This window comes from Schistocerca americana, chromosome 2 (assembly GCF_021461395.2).
Source record: "Schistocerca americana isolate TAMUIC-IGC-003095 chromosome 2, iqSchAmer2.1, whole genome shotgun sequence".
NCBI lineage: Eukaryota > Metazoa > Arthropoda > Insecta > Orthoptera > Acrididae > Schistocerca > Schistocerca americana.
The window spans coordinates 832,169,667-832,187,039 of NC_060120.1; the positions used below are offsets into that span (position 1 = coordinate 832,169,667).

Consider the following 17,373-nt stretch of genomic DNA (forward strand, 5'->3'; position numbering starts at 1 on the left):
ATCTTTTGCTTGCTTGTCCAGATCCCTACAGCACGCACGAGATCCTTTGGCCACCTCCACCCATTAATCATTAGCAGCAAGTGCATAACATTTGGCTCCTCAGAATTACTGACTCGCATCACAACAGTATCCATCGTTGGCTACACCATGAGAGGAAGTGAGACAGTGTCAAAATGGTATAATATCCACCGTAGCTTTTGTTAGTTTATTAGTTGGACTGTTGAGGTTGAGAGGATGCTGTATCTGGGATCAGAACTTTAGATGGATTAGTATTTGAAAAGAAATAGTGATACATATACCTTTCTTTCTTTTATTTTTCTTTCATTTTGGTCTGCATAACTTCACCAAGCAAGAAGTGTGGAAAACCATCTCTATCTATTAGAATTGCTCCATAAATAAGCTATTACAGTAGCTTCCGCTAATCATTTCTACTTTTAATTACTAGGTCTACAACTTTGCTTCCGCATTTTTTTCTCGAAGTTAGAGACTTTTTTGTGAAAAACTCACAAAAAAATTATGATTAATAGTATTGCCCATCATTGGCCACTATATTCTCCCATCTTTCGGATAGCATACAAACCCTGTGGCAGAAGAACTGGGCATCTTTTGTGGGGATCCATGGATCGATTCAATTTTGCACTTGTTCATATGATCAGAAGTGCTAGTCAGCCAAACTGTATGCCACTGATCGAAAAAGGTGGCAGTCAGACAGATCAAAGTATGGAGAATAAGGCAGGAGGGATAGGACTTCTCATTTCAATGTTCCATGTATATTTTGACAGGTTCTGCGACATGGGGTTGAGCATTGACTTGCTGGAAAATTACCTTTACATGTTTATTGCTGTATTATGGCCTTTTGTGTTTCAGTGCTAGGCTCAAACGCATCAATTGCTTTCAATAATGATGTCCTGTGACTGTCTTCATCTGTTTCAGTAGCTAAGGAAACATTCTGTCTTCCACCACCATGCCGGTCTTTGATGTCAAAATACCGTTCTTATGGCACTGAACACATTCACTGCATACTCTTCCACTAATAGTTCCCTCACCATTGGTCTTACCCAGCATTTTAAGAGCCACAGCCACAGATTTCTTCATGCTAAAGCAGAAAATTAAAACTTGCCACAAATGTCAAGAAATGGGTACGTAAGCCGAAGTACTTAATTGTGAATAACCTTATGATGCAATCACAAATTGACTAATATTTTTATGGCATTATGTTATCAGACACCTAAGCTTCTTGATTACACCTATGACCAACCACCTGAACCCCACTTGCTGCTACTCAAATGGTTCAAATGGCTCTGAGCACTATGGGACTCAACTGCTGAGGTCATTAGTCCCCTAGAACTTAGAACTAGTTAAATCTAACTAACCTAAGGACATCACAAACATCCATGCCCGAGGCAGGATTCGAACCTGCGACCGTAGCGGTCTTGCGGTTCCAGACTGCAGCGCCTTTAACCGCACGGCCACTTCGGCCGGCTACTTGCTGCTACTGCCGTCTATGGCAAAACAGCGGAAACAAAGTTGTAGACCTAATACTTAAATGGAGAACCTTTGTCATCCAAGTACCTACTCTGTACTATGGAACATAATCAGGTGTCCAGTTTTGTACCGCTCTACAGTCCCCCTCTACTAAACATTGGCAGTCAATGAGGTTGTCTTCCTCTGGAAAAATTGCAGGGAATAATGTTGGAAAATGGCAAATGCTCTCCTGTAGACTACGACGTGTCCTTACTTCAGTAGCAATGTAGTTATATTCATCGTGGACCACAGCAACAATTTTTTCAGCCTGATAACATGGATGATGTTGACACAAACAAATTTTGTCCCCTCCATACTTCACCTTAGCAAACCTCAATCCTTCATGAAACACACTGGATATATTTGGAGAGTGGCAGAATGGCACCCTCCTCAAGAGAGCAGAGTCGCTTTTAAACAAAACCAAGGGCATAATTTTTCACAGAGAATATATAAGGGTCATTCCATGTCAATTCAACCAATTTGAGAAAATGTTCCAGCTGATAGTCTCAGATTTGGCTGAAATTCAGCACACCAATGCTATCAAGTATGGAACACTCATGTACAAAATTTTAAGTTCCCCTGCCAATTAGTTCCAGAATTATACTTGTGAAAGAAGGTGGCGTGACCCGGAAATTGCAACCCGCATCTAGCAATCTATCTTTAAACCCAACTTCAGGTCTTAATAACTTTGGAACTATTCCGCACAGTCCAGTGAAATTTTTACAACCCAGCAACATCCACTTAGAGAACACACTATGAATCAAAACACCAACAACATATTTCTGAGGGAAAATACAAAACTCCAAAATGTGATTTAAAAATGTTAAAAGGTACATATTGTAGGTGCCCTCTATGCCAAATATAATTCACTCAAAAAGGGTATAAATTTTTTTTGTGGTAGACTTAATGTGGCCTAAACACACACAGAACTCATCTTGCCCATATCAGTCACACAAACTGACTAACACGCACACGAAAATACAAAAATGTGAAAAATTATCTGAAAAACATGGATTTTCCAAGTGTGGTAGCACAAAAGGGACAAGTGACATCCAAGCCAAATTTGAAACACTGCATAAGTAGACCATAATATAATATGTGGCAAAATTTCAACTTGTTATTGCAAGGACTTTGTGTACAAGAAAAGTTGAAAGACGTATTTGGTTACGTTTCTTTTAACATGATTTAGCAACTAATAGTGATGATGCAGACAGCTTGTTTCAGATAAAGCTGCAGCAATTGTTGGGAACCATTAAGCAACAGAAAGTTAAACAATGGTAGTTTTCAGGGACAGAATGAGTCATTGTTAGGCAGGAACAACAAAGGAAACAAGCAACAATTACAGATTACTCATGTTTTTAAGATTCTAGTTCAGACTGGTCAGTACTGTTGTGGAAAGTCAGTATGAAGGCAGAAGAGTGTACTAGTGGTGCTTTTGTTCAAACAAGTTGCGGTATTGGTAGAGCACAAGCATCTGAATGTCATAAAACAACATATGGAACAAAATGTGGCATTTGCTTTGTACTGTATGATCTGGATGAATCAGACCAAGATTTGTTGCTGTGGAGATCAGGGATACACCCTGTGGGCACAAGAAGTACAGTTCCAGGAAACTTTAGTGTTTGTTGTCATCATATGAAAGTGTTTCTGGATAAGTATTCTTTCCTATAAAGAAGTTGTTTTGTTCCATTTCAGATTCATAAGAAGACAGTGAAGTGTAGCCTCAGAGAAATTGATATAAAATCAGTATTGAAAGTGAATCAGTGCATGGAACTTAACATGAAACCAGAACAAAAGTTATGTTCCAGGTGTGTTACACTGCTAAAAAATGAAGAATATTCTGATAATTTACATGAGAGTGACGAAGAGTATCAGCCACCTACAACCACAGCGGATGAGAAGTTAAATAAGTCAGTGACTGCTCTTGGTTTGTCTCCCATGAAGACACACAAAGTTGGGAAAAAAGAGACAGACCCAGCTATGGTAGAAGAAAACTACAAGAAGCTCAAATTGAATTAAAACACAAAATAGCTGACACACTAATGGTGGAAGTGGAAGAACTATCTGCTCCAAAGGAACAAAAATCATGTCAGAAATGCTCTGATTTGGACAAAATTGTGCATGATTTGAAAGAAAAATGTGCCATATCCACACACCAGAAAAAAGTAGCTATTCTTACCCTTGCACCTTCCAGCTGGTCTATTGACTACACTGCAAAGGAATTCAATGTTTCTACATATATGGTAAAGCAAACTAGGAAAATAAATGCAACCCAAGGAGTGCTTCCACACTTCAGCAGGCTCAGGGTAAGCAATTGAGTTCAGAAATAAAGGTGCTCGTGTCTGAGTTTTATGAAAATAATGACTACAGCTGAATAATGCCTGGAAAAAAAAAAGACTATGTAACGGTGAAAATGGAAAAGTACATGTACAGATGCAAAAAAAGACTGTTGCTATGCAACATATCAGAACTACATGTAGAATTCAAGGGAAAGTATTCCAATACCAAAGTAGGTTTATCATCTTTTTTTAATCTTTGGCCAAAATGTGTTGTGCCTGTAAGTGCAAGTGGCACACACAATGCTTGTGTATGTGAGACACATCAAAATGCTAAGCTGATGTTTGCTGCTATAAAGGATTCTGGTCTGGATTACAAAGGTGCAATGAAGCTGCTAGTGTGTGACATAAGTTCCTACCCGTGCATGATACACAAGTGTGAAAAGTGTCCTGGTAAGGCAAATCTTGCAGAACACATGAACAACAAACTGTAGAACTCCTTACGGATGACGAACCTGTTTCTTATAAACAATGGACACACATGGATCGCAGTAGTCTTGAAACAAAGCAAAGTACAGTGGAAGATTTTGTTGAAACGTGTTGTCAAAAAATGAACAAACTGACCACACACAGCTTCACAGCAACAGCACTATCGGCTTATCCCCAGTTTTGTAAGGATAATTTGAAACACGGTGAAATTATAGTAATACTAGACTTTTCTGAAAATTATACATTTATAGTTCAAGATGCCACCCAAGGATATCATTGGGACAACAGTCAAGCAACTCTCCAGCCATTTGTGATTTACTATAGAAGTGAATCAGGTAATGTGCCTGTCATGAACCTGTGCGTTTTTAGTGACTGTTTAATTCATGATGCCATTGCAGTTCATGCCCACATTCGCACTGTCATGGCATATGTGAAAAACAAGCTGCCTTACATACATTTTGTGAAATACTTCAGTGATGGGGCAGCTAGTCAGTACAAAAACTTTAAAAATCTCAATTTATGCATGCACTACCATGATTTTCAGATTCACGCAGAATGGAATTTTTTCACAAGTCATGGTAAAAATGTATGTGATGGTATTGGCGCTACCATTAAGCGCATGCCATCATGAGCTAGTCTGCAGCACCCTACAGAAGGTCACATCCTAACACCTCTTCAATTATTTACCTGGGTACAGAAAAATATCTCTGGCATACAATCATTCTCTGTTTCGAAGGATGAGGTGAAATCAGTCGAAGAGTTGCTAAAAGGCAGACTAGAACACGTTAAAACTGTTGCAGACACAAGGAGCCATCATCACTTCTCTCCAGCGGACTCTGACAATGTGCAGAGTGTCCGGTTATAACTATAGGTTCATGCACAACATGTGTCTTCACAGTGTGTGTGACTCAGGATTCAGAAGCAAAAGCAGCAACATACAACCAGATTGCTATGTTATTGATGTTTATGATGACAAATGGCACTTAGGATGTGTTGCTGAGTGCTGTGAAGCAGAAGGTGATGTATTTGCGAATTTCATGGCACCAGCAAGATCATTTCATTGGCCACGTTTGGCAGACAGGTGTTGGATTCCTTTTGAACATATTCTTATGACAGTTCCAGTTCATACCACACTGTAAGGAAGACAGTGCAATTTGCCACTCAATGTACAGAGTACAGTAGCTAAAGTGTGGGAGAACTTCTGTTCGAAGCATAATCGACTGGTTTTTAGCAGTTAAGGTGCAGTAAACATTAATGATAGGTTGTGATAATCTGTCGATATGTTGTTGCTTGGTGATTAAACTGTTGTGGGAGAGGATAAGAAGAGGCAGAACAGTTTACGATATGTTTTTACAAAATTGTGTTGCGGAACAATGGCCACATCACCAAATACATCTGTCAACTTCCATTGTACACAAATGTCTTGCAATAACATGCTGAAATTTTGAGATATATATCATTATGGTCTACTTATGCAGTGTGTGAAATTTGGCTTGGATACCACTTGTCCCTTTTGTGCTACCACACTTCGAAAATCCATGTTCTTCAGGCAATTTTTCAAATTTTTGTATTTTCGTGTGCATGTTACTCAGTTTTTGTGACTAATATGGACATGATGAGTTCTGTGTGTGTTTAGGCCACATTAAGCTCACCACAAAAAAATTTATACCCTTTCTGAGCGAATTATATTTGGCACAGAGGGCACCTACAATATGTACCCTTTAACGTATTGCATTTTTAAAATCGCATTTTGGAATTTTTTATTTTCCCTCAGAAATATGTTGTTGGTGTTTTGATTCATGGAGTGTGTTCTCTAAATGGATGTTACTGGGTTGTAAAAATTTCACTGGACTGTGTGGAATAGTTCCAAATTTATTACGACCTGAAGTTGGGTCTGAAGATAGATTGCCAGATGCGGGTTGCAATTTCTGGGTCACGCCACCTTCTTTCACAAGTCGTAATTCTGGAACTAATTGGCAGGGGAAACTAATACTTTGTACACGAGTGTTCCACACATGGCAGAATTAGTGTACTGAATTTCAGTCAAATCTGAGACTATGAGCTGGACCCCTGGTTGAGCTGACATGGAATGACCCTAATATTACAATCAGATGAAGAATGGTGTGGCAGCCTGGAAATGCTAACTCGTGCAATTTGTCTGGAATTTCCAGAACAACAATAGTTGAATGGGAGTATTTATACTAGTTTTCAAGAAACCACTGTACCAGAAAAGGTGAAGATCATTGTTAACCACTATGGTGTCAAATCCTATATACCACTTCATATATGGTCTCTAAATGCCTCCATTTCAGGCTTATCCACCCCTACTCATATTTATTTTCAGGAATCCTTCCCATAAATCATAGAATCAAATTTATCTACCTCTGGCAAATTTCTATATACTATGGAACAGAACTGTGTCAAGGTTAAACAAACTTCAATCTTTACATGAAATGTTCAATTTTGTGATCTGGTGTCAATTTGTTACACAACCATTCATACAGTGTATCAGTAAGACACAAATTATAGATAAGCAGAGCACCAAAATGCAAATGGATAGTATTGTCATGATCAGCAATGTAATATTTACCTCAGAGTAACACATTAGCATCTCACAACTCAGTCTATACCAATATTAAATGAATACATGAAAACTAGAACTGTGTGGCAACAACTAAGATCTCAGTTCCTCTACACTAATCTTCAAGCTGAAAACTTATTTATTAATTAATACACATATTTCAAATAAAATGTTCACATAATCACCTGAGACTCTCTTGAAAGCTTCTTCATTTTGAAATGCTACTGGATCCACCTTGTCGGCAATAGTTATGAGACCAGTAACCACATTAGCAACATGTTCATCATTCTCCAGTTCACCTCCAGACTAAAACAGCATTTGAAAAGATTCAGAAGAGATTAGAGAAAAGTCCACACTAAGACACCTCACACAGCACCACAAGAAAAATACAATTATTTCATAAGCATAGTTCCAACTATACAGAGAACAGTTAAGCTTATGTATGTACCCATTTACTACTGAGAAAGGAAGGAAGCTTGCTTTCTCTCAGATACATTATGTTCCACCGATCTCGCACCATTAAAGAAACTTTACACCAATATAAGGAAATAGGTATTCTCTTCACGCACGCACACACGCACACACACACACACACACACACACACACACACACACACACACACACACACACACACACACACACTTTATTTTTTTGCTTATCCATATGGTGATAAGACATACATTGCTGCTCCAGTACCCAACATACAATGTATGACAGTGTTTTAATAAACCTCCGGCATTTGCATTACCTAATAAGAGACACGTACACTGCACATATCATGTTTCTCATGTTTTACACCATTTTAGAACTTATTCGGATGTAACAAGTGCTGTTCTTGTAAAATGCACTCGAGTATTTTCGAGAAATCAAAGTTCAAAGTTTTACAACACTGTTTAATACCATATAAGATCCAGAGATCTAGCAATGGTGTTAAGGCAATCAGTCAAAAGTTTCCTGAGGTGATTTCAGGATGATCATATATTTTTGCACTGCCAGAGACAAATATCATATCATTAATAACACTAAATAAATTTCCTTGAAAAGTCTGCAAGTCTGATCACGATGGATTATTGGAAATACAGCTGTCTGAATTGCTTAATATGAGGAATGTCCAGAAAGTAACACTGACATTGAAATAATTTTTTCCAACAAAGTTGGCAGCATTGCATTCAAGGGCATGACGTTGGCAGTAGAGTGGACACTCATTTGTCTTAGTCAGCTGAAAACACTTGTTCTAGTGCTGCGTTGAAATGAGTGTGTTCCAAATTCCACCAGCTGAGAGGTGAGGATCATTATACAGTTTCTTTCTGCACAGGGAAATGTGACATTTCAGATTTTTAACAAACTCGGACCTGTATATGGGGATGGCATAATTAATTAAACTAATGTGTACAAATGGTGTCATCGGCATAATGAACGTTCATGATGAACGAAGGAGTGAGCAGTCCGCAACTTGACTGATTAGATGGCAAACACGATTGAAAAAAATGATTCGTGACGACTACTGACTCGCTTTGAACGAGATGAATACAATGTCTCCAGAAATTTCCACATCCTTTCTGCATGAAACTACTGATACAATTGATTTTCAAAAACTGCACACAAGATAGTTACCAAAACATATCACAAATCAAGGCAAAGTCAACAGAATTGCATCTTCAAGGGAATTACTCTAGCAGTTTTAACTGAAGGTGACCAATTTGTTGACTATTGTGTAAGGTGACAAAGTGTGAGTGGTCCACTACACGAAAAGACAACCAATGCTATGGCAACATCCGTCCTCATTATCCAGAAAAAAGCTGTTTCTGTATAGATAAACATGGCTGCAACAGCAAAGGGTTTCTCCTTGTAATTTTCCTGCGGGAAGAAATCATTAATGCTGTATGGTACTATGAGCTGTAAAAAAACTACAGAGGGTAATTCAGGACAAAAGTAGCGGAATGTTAAAGGCAGTGTGCTTGCTGCACGACATAGCATGTTTTCACAGAGCCAATGCCACACCACAACTATTTGATTTATTCAACTGGGACATCATCCACCCCACTAACTGCAGCACATTCAGATTTTTTATCTGTTCATCTCTCTGGTGACATTTATAGGTGGAAAAAAGTTTTCTACAGATAATTAGGTCCAGCAGGAGAGATGTTTGAAGAAGGTATCAGAAAGTGCTCACGAAATTGCATTGAGAATAAGCCGACCTTGTTAAAAATAGTGGGCTAAGTATATCTGTGAATTTGTATTTTTTTTTTTTTTTTTTCAATTTTCAAGTAGCTGATTAATATTAGTTCCTAAACATGGGTCACATATTTGTAAGAAATTTTTGGTTACTGCCATAATCAGATCTGTAACTAAGATTGAATGAATATAAGAATGAGAGGTATTAGTTATACAGGGTGTATCAAAAAGAATTATCCGATTTGGCACATCCGTATTTCTGAAACTAAAAAACATAAAAATGAATTTTGTTTTTTTTTATGAATGGGAAACTCAAAAAAGATTTTTTTCATACCTTTTTATAGGTGTTCAATAAGCTCCCCCTTGAAATGCATGGCATATGTCAATGCAGTATTCAAATAGTTCCCACACTGCAGCGAGATGTCTTCAATTACAGCTTTCAAAGCTGCTGTTATACGATGTCTCAGTTCATTAACTGTTGTTGGTAATTGAGGCACATAAACAGAGTCTTTTACGGGTCCCTACAAGAAATAATCACTGAAAATCAAGAAAACTGTCATCCTCCACCTTGCCAAGAACAAAATTACAGAACTCCACACGTTATTGTTTGTTACCTTCATGAAGAGCTTGCAGTAGCTGAATTTTATGTGGTTTCAAAAGCGGAAATTGATGCAATACACACCAGACTGACAATGGGGGGCATGTTGATCTGTTGAGCTGCACAGTGAACGGATTTCTGCGGACTCCACGTGAAACTAGGGCAGATGTGTTCAACATCTGTGCCAGGCACTCTAAGACGGCCCAGCGATTTGTCTTTATACAAACAGTGTATCTCAGAACTGTTCATGCCATTGTCTAATGCTCTGTGCTGCAGAAGGATACACACCATACCTAGTACAAAAGTCGCGCTGAACAGCTATTACTGACCCGCACTGAGCAAAACATAGAACACGAAACGCTTTCTGTTGTCCCAACACCATTTTCACTATAACTGAAATGGGCACACACTGCTGCTACCTCGCGGGAATCATGTAAAGCTCTAGAGTTTGCTCTTTCCAACAGTACCTTGTTCACACACATATCTCAAATAATATGATAGTTATGACTTTTTAAAAATTAGATGATTCTTTTTATGCACCCTGTATATTACCAGGCAATGAAAGCACGAAACTAAAAAATTCACTTATCAGGATTCAAAACTTTTAAAATAACATCCAACATCAGTTTCAACGAAACTTATGCCTAAGTGGAATCGCTATGAATAGCCCTGCTAAAACCTATAACGAAATTCAAGTGGCAGCCGAGAGGTAGTACTGGTGGGGGATACACTGCCATCATTTTTTGGGTAATATCTACAAAATGACTGACAGTTTTTAAAATGCCAAATAATCTTACACATTATAAAACATAATTAAAATAGGTACAGTTGCGCAATGCTAAAACAAACTTTTCAGATGGCAGCAATACATAAATGCAGAACTCAACTAAATATAACATCTAGTAACACACACAAGCGCGCGCGCTCGAGTTCCGAGTTCTGTAAAACTTCAGGTTTGATCATATTTCGACTTAAAATGTTGCTGTGATGGTAATTATTATTTTTGTAATTTTAACTATGCACTCTCAATAAATAAAAGTGCCCCGAGGTGAAACTTGGCACAACAAGGTATTAAACTGTATATATTTGTAAAAAGGAAAAGAAAGATCACAAAATCTCAGTTTTACATTGAATAAGGTGAACAACTGGAAAATCTAAGCCATGTTTATCTTCAGAAGATGCTTCAGTGTTAAAAACTGCAGTGAAGTCAACAGTATTTATCAATGAAATTGATGTCCTGGAAGACTCAATACTGGTGTCATTTGACACTGTAAACCTTTTATATAAAACATAGATTAATGATTCTGTTCAAATAATGAAAGTGTTTACTGATGTAACAGAACTGGCAGAGATGACTTTGTATAATTAACAGAACTTTTGGAATTTGTGCTTCCTTTTAACACTAAATTCAACAACCATATTTATCAGTGGACATATGGGTTATCAATGGGTAACAGGTAATCTGGGACAAAACAGAAAATTTTTGCAATTGACCTAGAGAATAACTTCTCTTAAGCAAACCAGGACATAGAACAGAAAATCATATATTACAGAAGATACACGGATGATGTATTATACAGAAGTAATGCCAATAAAATACAAGAAGTGGCACGGAACGGAAGCTCTGCATACCCTAAATTTATTATTGAGCTAGGAAAAGAGAACAGCATAACACATTTGGATCTTGCAATTACTAAAAATGGAAATAAGGCATAAAATAGGTATACACAGGAAATTGAGGAACACCGATGCTCTTATACGAGGGGGGGGACCCAAAAGAAACCGGACTCCGAGGGCGCTGCCACTCGTAGACGTAGTGCAGGGTTCTCATGCTAGATGGTTTTAGTAAAAACCTTCATGAAACAGCTGTGTAGATGGCGTCAGTGTAGAGGTGAACGTGCAAGTGTGGTACAGTGTGTTAACTGTAAGCCGGCAGAGTTGTGAGGGGAGTGCAGGGAGAGGAGGAAGCAAGCATTGGCTGGCGAGGGGACTTGAGCCGTTGGGGGAGGGGGGGGGGGGGGCAGGCAAGCCTGCCAGTTGCAGTGCTGGCACTACAAATTGCACATCATGCTTACATGAAAGCAGACGAAAAACTTGGAAGTACAACTCGCTTTAAATGTAGTTTGTAAACGAAACAAGTCGTCATGTACATTAAAATCTATATAAATAAAAATGAATGTATGTATGTTTGTCTACTATGCGCTTACAAACCATTCATCTGACAATTTTGCGAGCATCGCTACGTAATACCGGTTTCCTTCTAACCGTAGGCCTACCGGTAGGGGTTGTTGGCGACTCCCGAGATGGGACAGCAACTGCACCTACACTTATTTTGATAATGTTTAGCACAACTGCACAATAAAAACACACAGAACAGTACAGCGCAAAATAATAACGAAGCTGACACCAACGGCTATATTGTACAACACAGTCAGCTACGTAATGTTGGCAGCAGTCGAAACTGCGTGCCTACCGAAGCCTCGGGACGTTTACCAACTTCTACCGATTCAGGACTAGGGAGAGGTCTGCCATCTAAAAGTTTACACACTGTACTGTGTTTCTCTGACTGTTGGCGGGTTACCTCTGCGAAGTCGTTATGGCAACTTTAAAAGAACAAAGGGTGTGTGTGAAATTTTGTTTCCTGCTTAAAAAAACTGCAACGGAGACACTCCAAATACTTCAGGAAGCTTTCCAGGAGGACACTATGAAGCGCACACAGGTTTTCGAGTGGTTTGGGCACTTTAAACGTGGTGAGGTGTGTTGAAGACCAAGCTGGTTCTGGATGCCCTTCAACATCGCAAAATGAGGAAAACATTGAAAAGGTCCGCAAAAAGATCAACGAGGGTCGTCGCCAAACGATCGACCAAATTTCAGCAGAGACAGGAATCAGTTGGAGCTTGTGTCAGCGGATTTTGAGTGAGGATTTGCACATGAGACGTGTTGCTGCTAAATTTCTTCCGCACCTTCTCACACAGGAGCAAAAAACCATCCGCATGAATGTGTGTCAGGACTTGAAAACAGATTGCATGTGATCCAAACTTCTTGAACAAAGTCATTACAGGGGATGAGAGTTGGTGTTATGGGCGTGACCCAGAAACCAAGCAAGCATGAAGCCAATGGAGGACTCCCAACTCTCCCAGGCCAAAAAAAGCAAGGCAAGTGAGGTCAAATGTGAAGACTATGATCATTGTCTTTTTTTATGTTTGTGGAATTGAGCATCGGGAATTTGTACCCCATGGCCAGACTGTTAACCAGCACTTTTACTTGGATGTTTTAAGGCATATGCGAGAGGATGTGAGGAGTGAACGCCCGGAACTTTGGCAATCAGGTGTCTGGTTTCTGCATCACAACAACGTTCCAGCACACACGGCCTTATGAGTGACCCACTATTTGGCACCTCAGAGGTGGTCTGTCGTTCCCCACGCTCCATATTTGCCGGACTTAGCCCCGTGCGACTTTTTCCTATTTCCACGAATGAAAAAAACGCCAAAAGGGGAGCGTTATGACGATGTGGAGGCAGTAAAAACAGCTTTGCAAAGGACACTGGACAATACCAAACTTGAAGAGTTGCAAACATATTTCCAACAGTGGGAAAAGAGACTTGACAAGTGCATCGCATGTAATGGAGAGTATTTTGAAGGTGACTGAAGTAATTTTGTAAAAAGGTTCATCAATAAATTCTTTATGACAACAATCCCGTTTCTTTTGGGTCCCCCCTCGTAAATGTCATCTTCGTAGGTACAAGTATGCCTTCTTCCAATTTGTGATACACAGAATCTTTACATACAGCTCATGTCAGCACAGTCTTTCAAACCCAGAAAATACATTAAATCATACAGTTGGAGAGAAAATGTGAGCGATAAAGTGACTCAGGAGCATTCAAAATAAACTGTAATGACAGATCCACTGTACACAGGACAAAGAGGAAGCAAGCTCATGACATGATCTAGAGTCTACTTACATGATGGAAGTTTTAACACACTGACAACACATTTAGAAACACAGAAGCAGCAGGTGGGTCAGAGGAAAAAGTATAAAACTGTTGTGAAGACCACCAAGAGGACATACTTTAAACATAACTGAGCACCCTGAAATTTATACCCATAAAATGAAGATCATCAAACCAATGATGAACAAACAGTGAATTTAGTTATAACTAGTTATTTGAAATTTTCCAAGAAATGTGATGTTCTCTTCTACTGTTCGCTAGGTCACAAAGAGGTGCTCCTGCTGTCCGCACAGCATCCAATCTTCCTCCGAGAGGAAGGTATTGGTCCTACCATAAGATGGAGCTGACAGGGACAGAACACCAGAAAGTACACACACTTACATGACACCAGAAACAAAGAAAGTATTGACATTCCTAGACATAGGCTGACAAAAACAGGCAACTCTCACAAAGTTAACTGTTTGAAATTATTTAACAAATTACCACATACTGCACTCAATACACCTTTCAATAATTTTAAAAGTAAACTGCACAAATGATTAACAGACAATCCATACTACAGTCTCACAGAATTCATGGATACTTGTAACATAGAAATTGAGTTTTAAGTCTATGATTCCAATACTGTATACTGATTAACGTAGCATAAATAATTTGTACTTGTAATGTAAACACTCACTAACGTAGTATCTTCTTATGTATCTTGACATAATTGTAATGTCTATATCACTGCACGTGTTCAATGGCAAATAAAGAATCGGAGCACTACTTGTTTTGAGAATGGTTTAATCCAGCGAGCATAAGGTGTGCAGTTTCTTGTGAGTAAGGAAAGAGATTAACTTCGCATACTAGGTAACAGCTTTACATAGCATTGACAATTTTCTAAGTCTTGTGTAAATAAAGTTTCTATTGATGCCTATATACGATTCTCTGCATATCTGTAATAAATCTGAATATTTCTGGCGTCTCAAGCATTTGATTCCCACAGCTAAACTATAATTTCCGAACCAAAGCCTATACGAAACATCATCACGCAGGTTAATCGTGTCAAAAATCACTTCCCTCAACTCACGGAGAAAATCTTCGGAAGCATTAGTCCGTCTAAAAACATTTGAGGAAGAAAATTTCGTAAAAGATTCGTGGATGTAAAAGAAGTAATTACGGTTCAGGTCACAATTTTAAAGATGGATTTCCAAATCTAATCAAAACAAACAAGTTACATAATTAAAATAATGTGGTTTTGCTAATTTATACTTTCATACAGAATAGTAGTCAAAAAATACGCGTGTGAAATCTGACATACAAACACTTACAGCAACAACAGCTCCATCTTCTGTTAGCACTAGGTATCCAACTTGATCTGGAATTCGCTCCAAGTTCAGCATGTTGGGGGCGATATCCCTAGAAAAACATTCTCTTTGAGTATCTGCCCAAAAATACAAGTGTGGTGGGTGTATCTAACCAGTATCTTGCATAATTTTTACATAATATAGTTCATTGCCTCTAAACAAACTTGTAACAAATGCACAAACAAAGCGCTTACTCAATCTATTTGTCCCCCGTCTGTCAAACTTCGTGCATTATCTGCAGCCACATGACCACAACTCAAAGATCACGCGTCACAGGTGATACCATGGGTGATACAATCATTGTGTTCCAAAGTTTTTCACATATCATCATCATAAATAATCTCTGAACATCAACCAAGTGCCAATGGAATCTTCACAAAAATTTATGAAAACGAGGAGACCAATAAAATGAACGAAAAACCATTACTTTTGTCAAGCCGAAGTGCAAATTATGATCGCTGACACAGATACGGAGGTGATTAATTTTAACTACTTGTTCGCTCAACTGGAGCCAAAATCTGTTGGACTTAAAGTGAGAGACCAGGTAAATAACGTCTCCATAGATCGATTAAAACCACATACCTGATGAATGAGAACGATAAACAGCCTGATGGCACTCCAGTCGAACTGTTAGGCTAAGACCAACAATCAGACTCCAGAGAGTGTGAAAAAACTATAAGAACAACAAGATCAGGTCGTGAAACTCGATTTACAACAAGTTTAATTAAAGTCCTACATTAACTGTGCTACTGAGAAGGGGGTAACGTGGGAATATGACAAATTACTATTTGTATTTGTCCATGTTTGTGAAGTGTTAGCTCGGCTCTGGTAACCAAGCTGCTGAGTGCCCTGCAAATCAAAATCATTATCATCCTCTGAAATGTTTGTTGTGCTAATGTTGACATAATACCATTATCATGCTTTGGAATTTAACAAAAAAAAGTTGCTACCCTATGGTTATTGTAATTCATATTTCAGTGTGTGGACGATATGAAAATAAAATAAATGGGAAAGTCTAAGTTAAATTGAGTTCTTAATGAGTGTATCCTCATCATAAAATTCCCCTGACACAATTCAGCCTCCTTGCACACAGAACCATTGAGGTAGCACTAAATGACACCATAAATTATAATCCCCTTGTTTTCAAGGTGGATTCCCACCCTTCCGAACAGAATTGAAAACACTGTGCTTTTAGCAATCGCTACATGACTCCGTTTTGTTTAGTAGCTTGCTTTCCAAGGTTAATTATTCCATTTCCTTCGGTTCAGTAGCAGTTTCTTGGTCATCTGACAATGAAGATGAATGCCAGCCTTTCCAGAATTGTCCCAAAATAGCGTCCCCAAACATTTCTCTGTTGTTTCTTCATACACACACTTACCAAGCTGTAGACGTGGACTGGTGCAACACCACAACACATGTACTGGTAGTCAGTCACCACTTCCCAGGGCACACCTCTCCATTCTTTATCAGTGCAGTACACCTGGCTGGCATCTGTTGTCATTTCACACTACCTCTCCCCTTGCACAACTCGAATGCCACACCAATACCATAAAATGGGTTGAGTCGAACATGGAGTGAATAGGAACACTTTCTACAGAAAAAAATTTGAACATTATTAGCACTTTTTTTACTTGAATAAGATAGTATATTTCCTGTTAATGATTCCTGGACTGATTTACGGCCAGAATCATAAAATTCTGAGGTTATAGAGTTTGTTTGGATGTGGAAGTATATCAGTTGAAAATGTATGCCATTTTAAGAAAAAATCGAATAAGTAAAACTTCTTCCACAAACAGGAAATTTCTGAAAGTAAGAGAATAAATGTTCTGCTGAAAACATTTGATCTTTATCAAAACATTTGAGTGCGAAAATAATGTTAAACATAACCTCACATTTCATCAAAACCAATAAGATTTGTATTTTGCAGAAAATTAACTAAAATGGGGTGAATAGGAACACTCTAGAAACAGACTTAAACATGAACAGGACCACAAAAAATCCGATTAAAAGTTTCCAAAATGAAATTCTCACTCTGCAGCGGATTACACACTGATATGAAACTTCCTGGGAGCTCAAAACTGTATGCTGGACCGAGACCTGAACACGGGACCTTCGCGTTTCGCAGGCAAGTGCTCTACCATCTGAGCTACTCAAGCACCACTCACACCCCATCCTCACAGCTTCTCTTGTGCCAGTACCTCGTCTCCTACCTTCCAAACTTCGCAGAAGCTCTACTGCAAATCTTGCAGAACTAACACTCCTGGAAGAAAGGATATTGGGGAGACATGGCTTAGCCACAGTCAGGGGATGTTTCCAGAATGAAATTTTTACTCTGAAGCGAAGTGTGTGCTGATATGGAACTTCCTGGCAGATTAAAACTGTGTGATGGACCGAGACTCGAACTCAGGACCTTTGCCTTTCGCGGGCAAGG

General features: G+C 38.8%; 1 protein-coding gene across 2 annotated transcripts in view; it reads right to left on the minus strand.

Moving 5' to 3' along the window:
• The window catches only part of LOC124595319 (ragulator complex protein LAMTOR4), a 34,381-nt gene extending 18,738 nt beyond the window's left edge, over positions 1-15,643 (minus strand). The window contains exons 1-3 of one of the 2 annotated variants that reach the window (XM_047134020.1): positions 15,525-15,643; positions 14,907-14,994; positions 7,056-7,176 (exon numbers count right to left, since the gene is read on the minus strand). In XM_047134020.1, the coding sequence (XP_046989976.1) occupies positions 7,056-7,176; positions 14,907-14,978 (193 nt within the window). In that variant the 5' untranslated portion in view covers positions 14,979-14,994; positions 15,525-15,643. Of the gene's footprint in view, positions 1-7,055; positions 7,177-14,906; positions 14,995-15,136; positions 15,221-15,524 lie in introns of those variants that run through there. The other variant, XM_047134019.1, reaches the window with a different exon arrangement.
• Between the last annotated feature and the right edge of the window lie 1,730 nt (positions 15,644-17,373).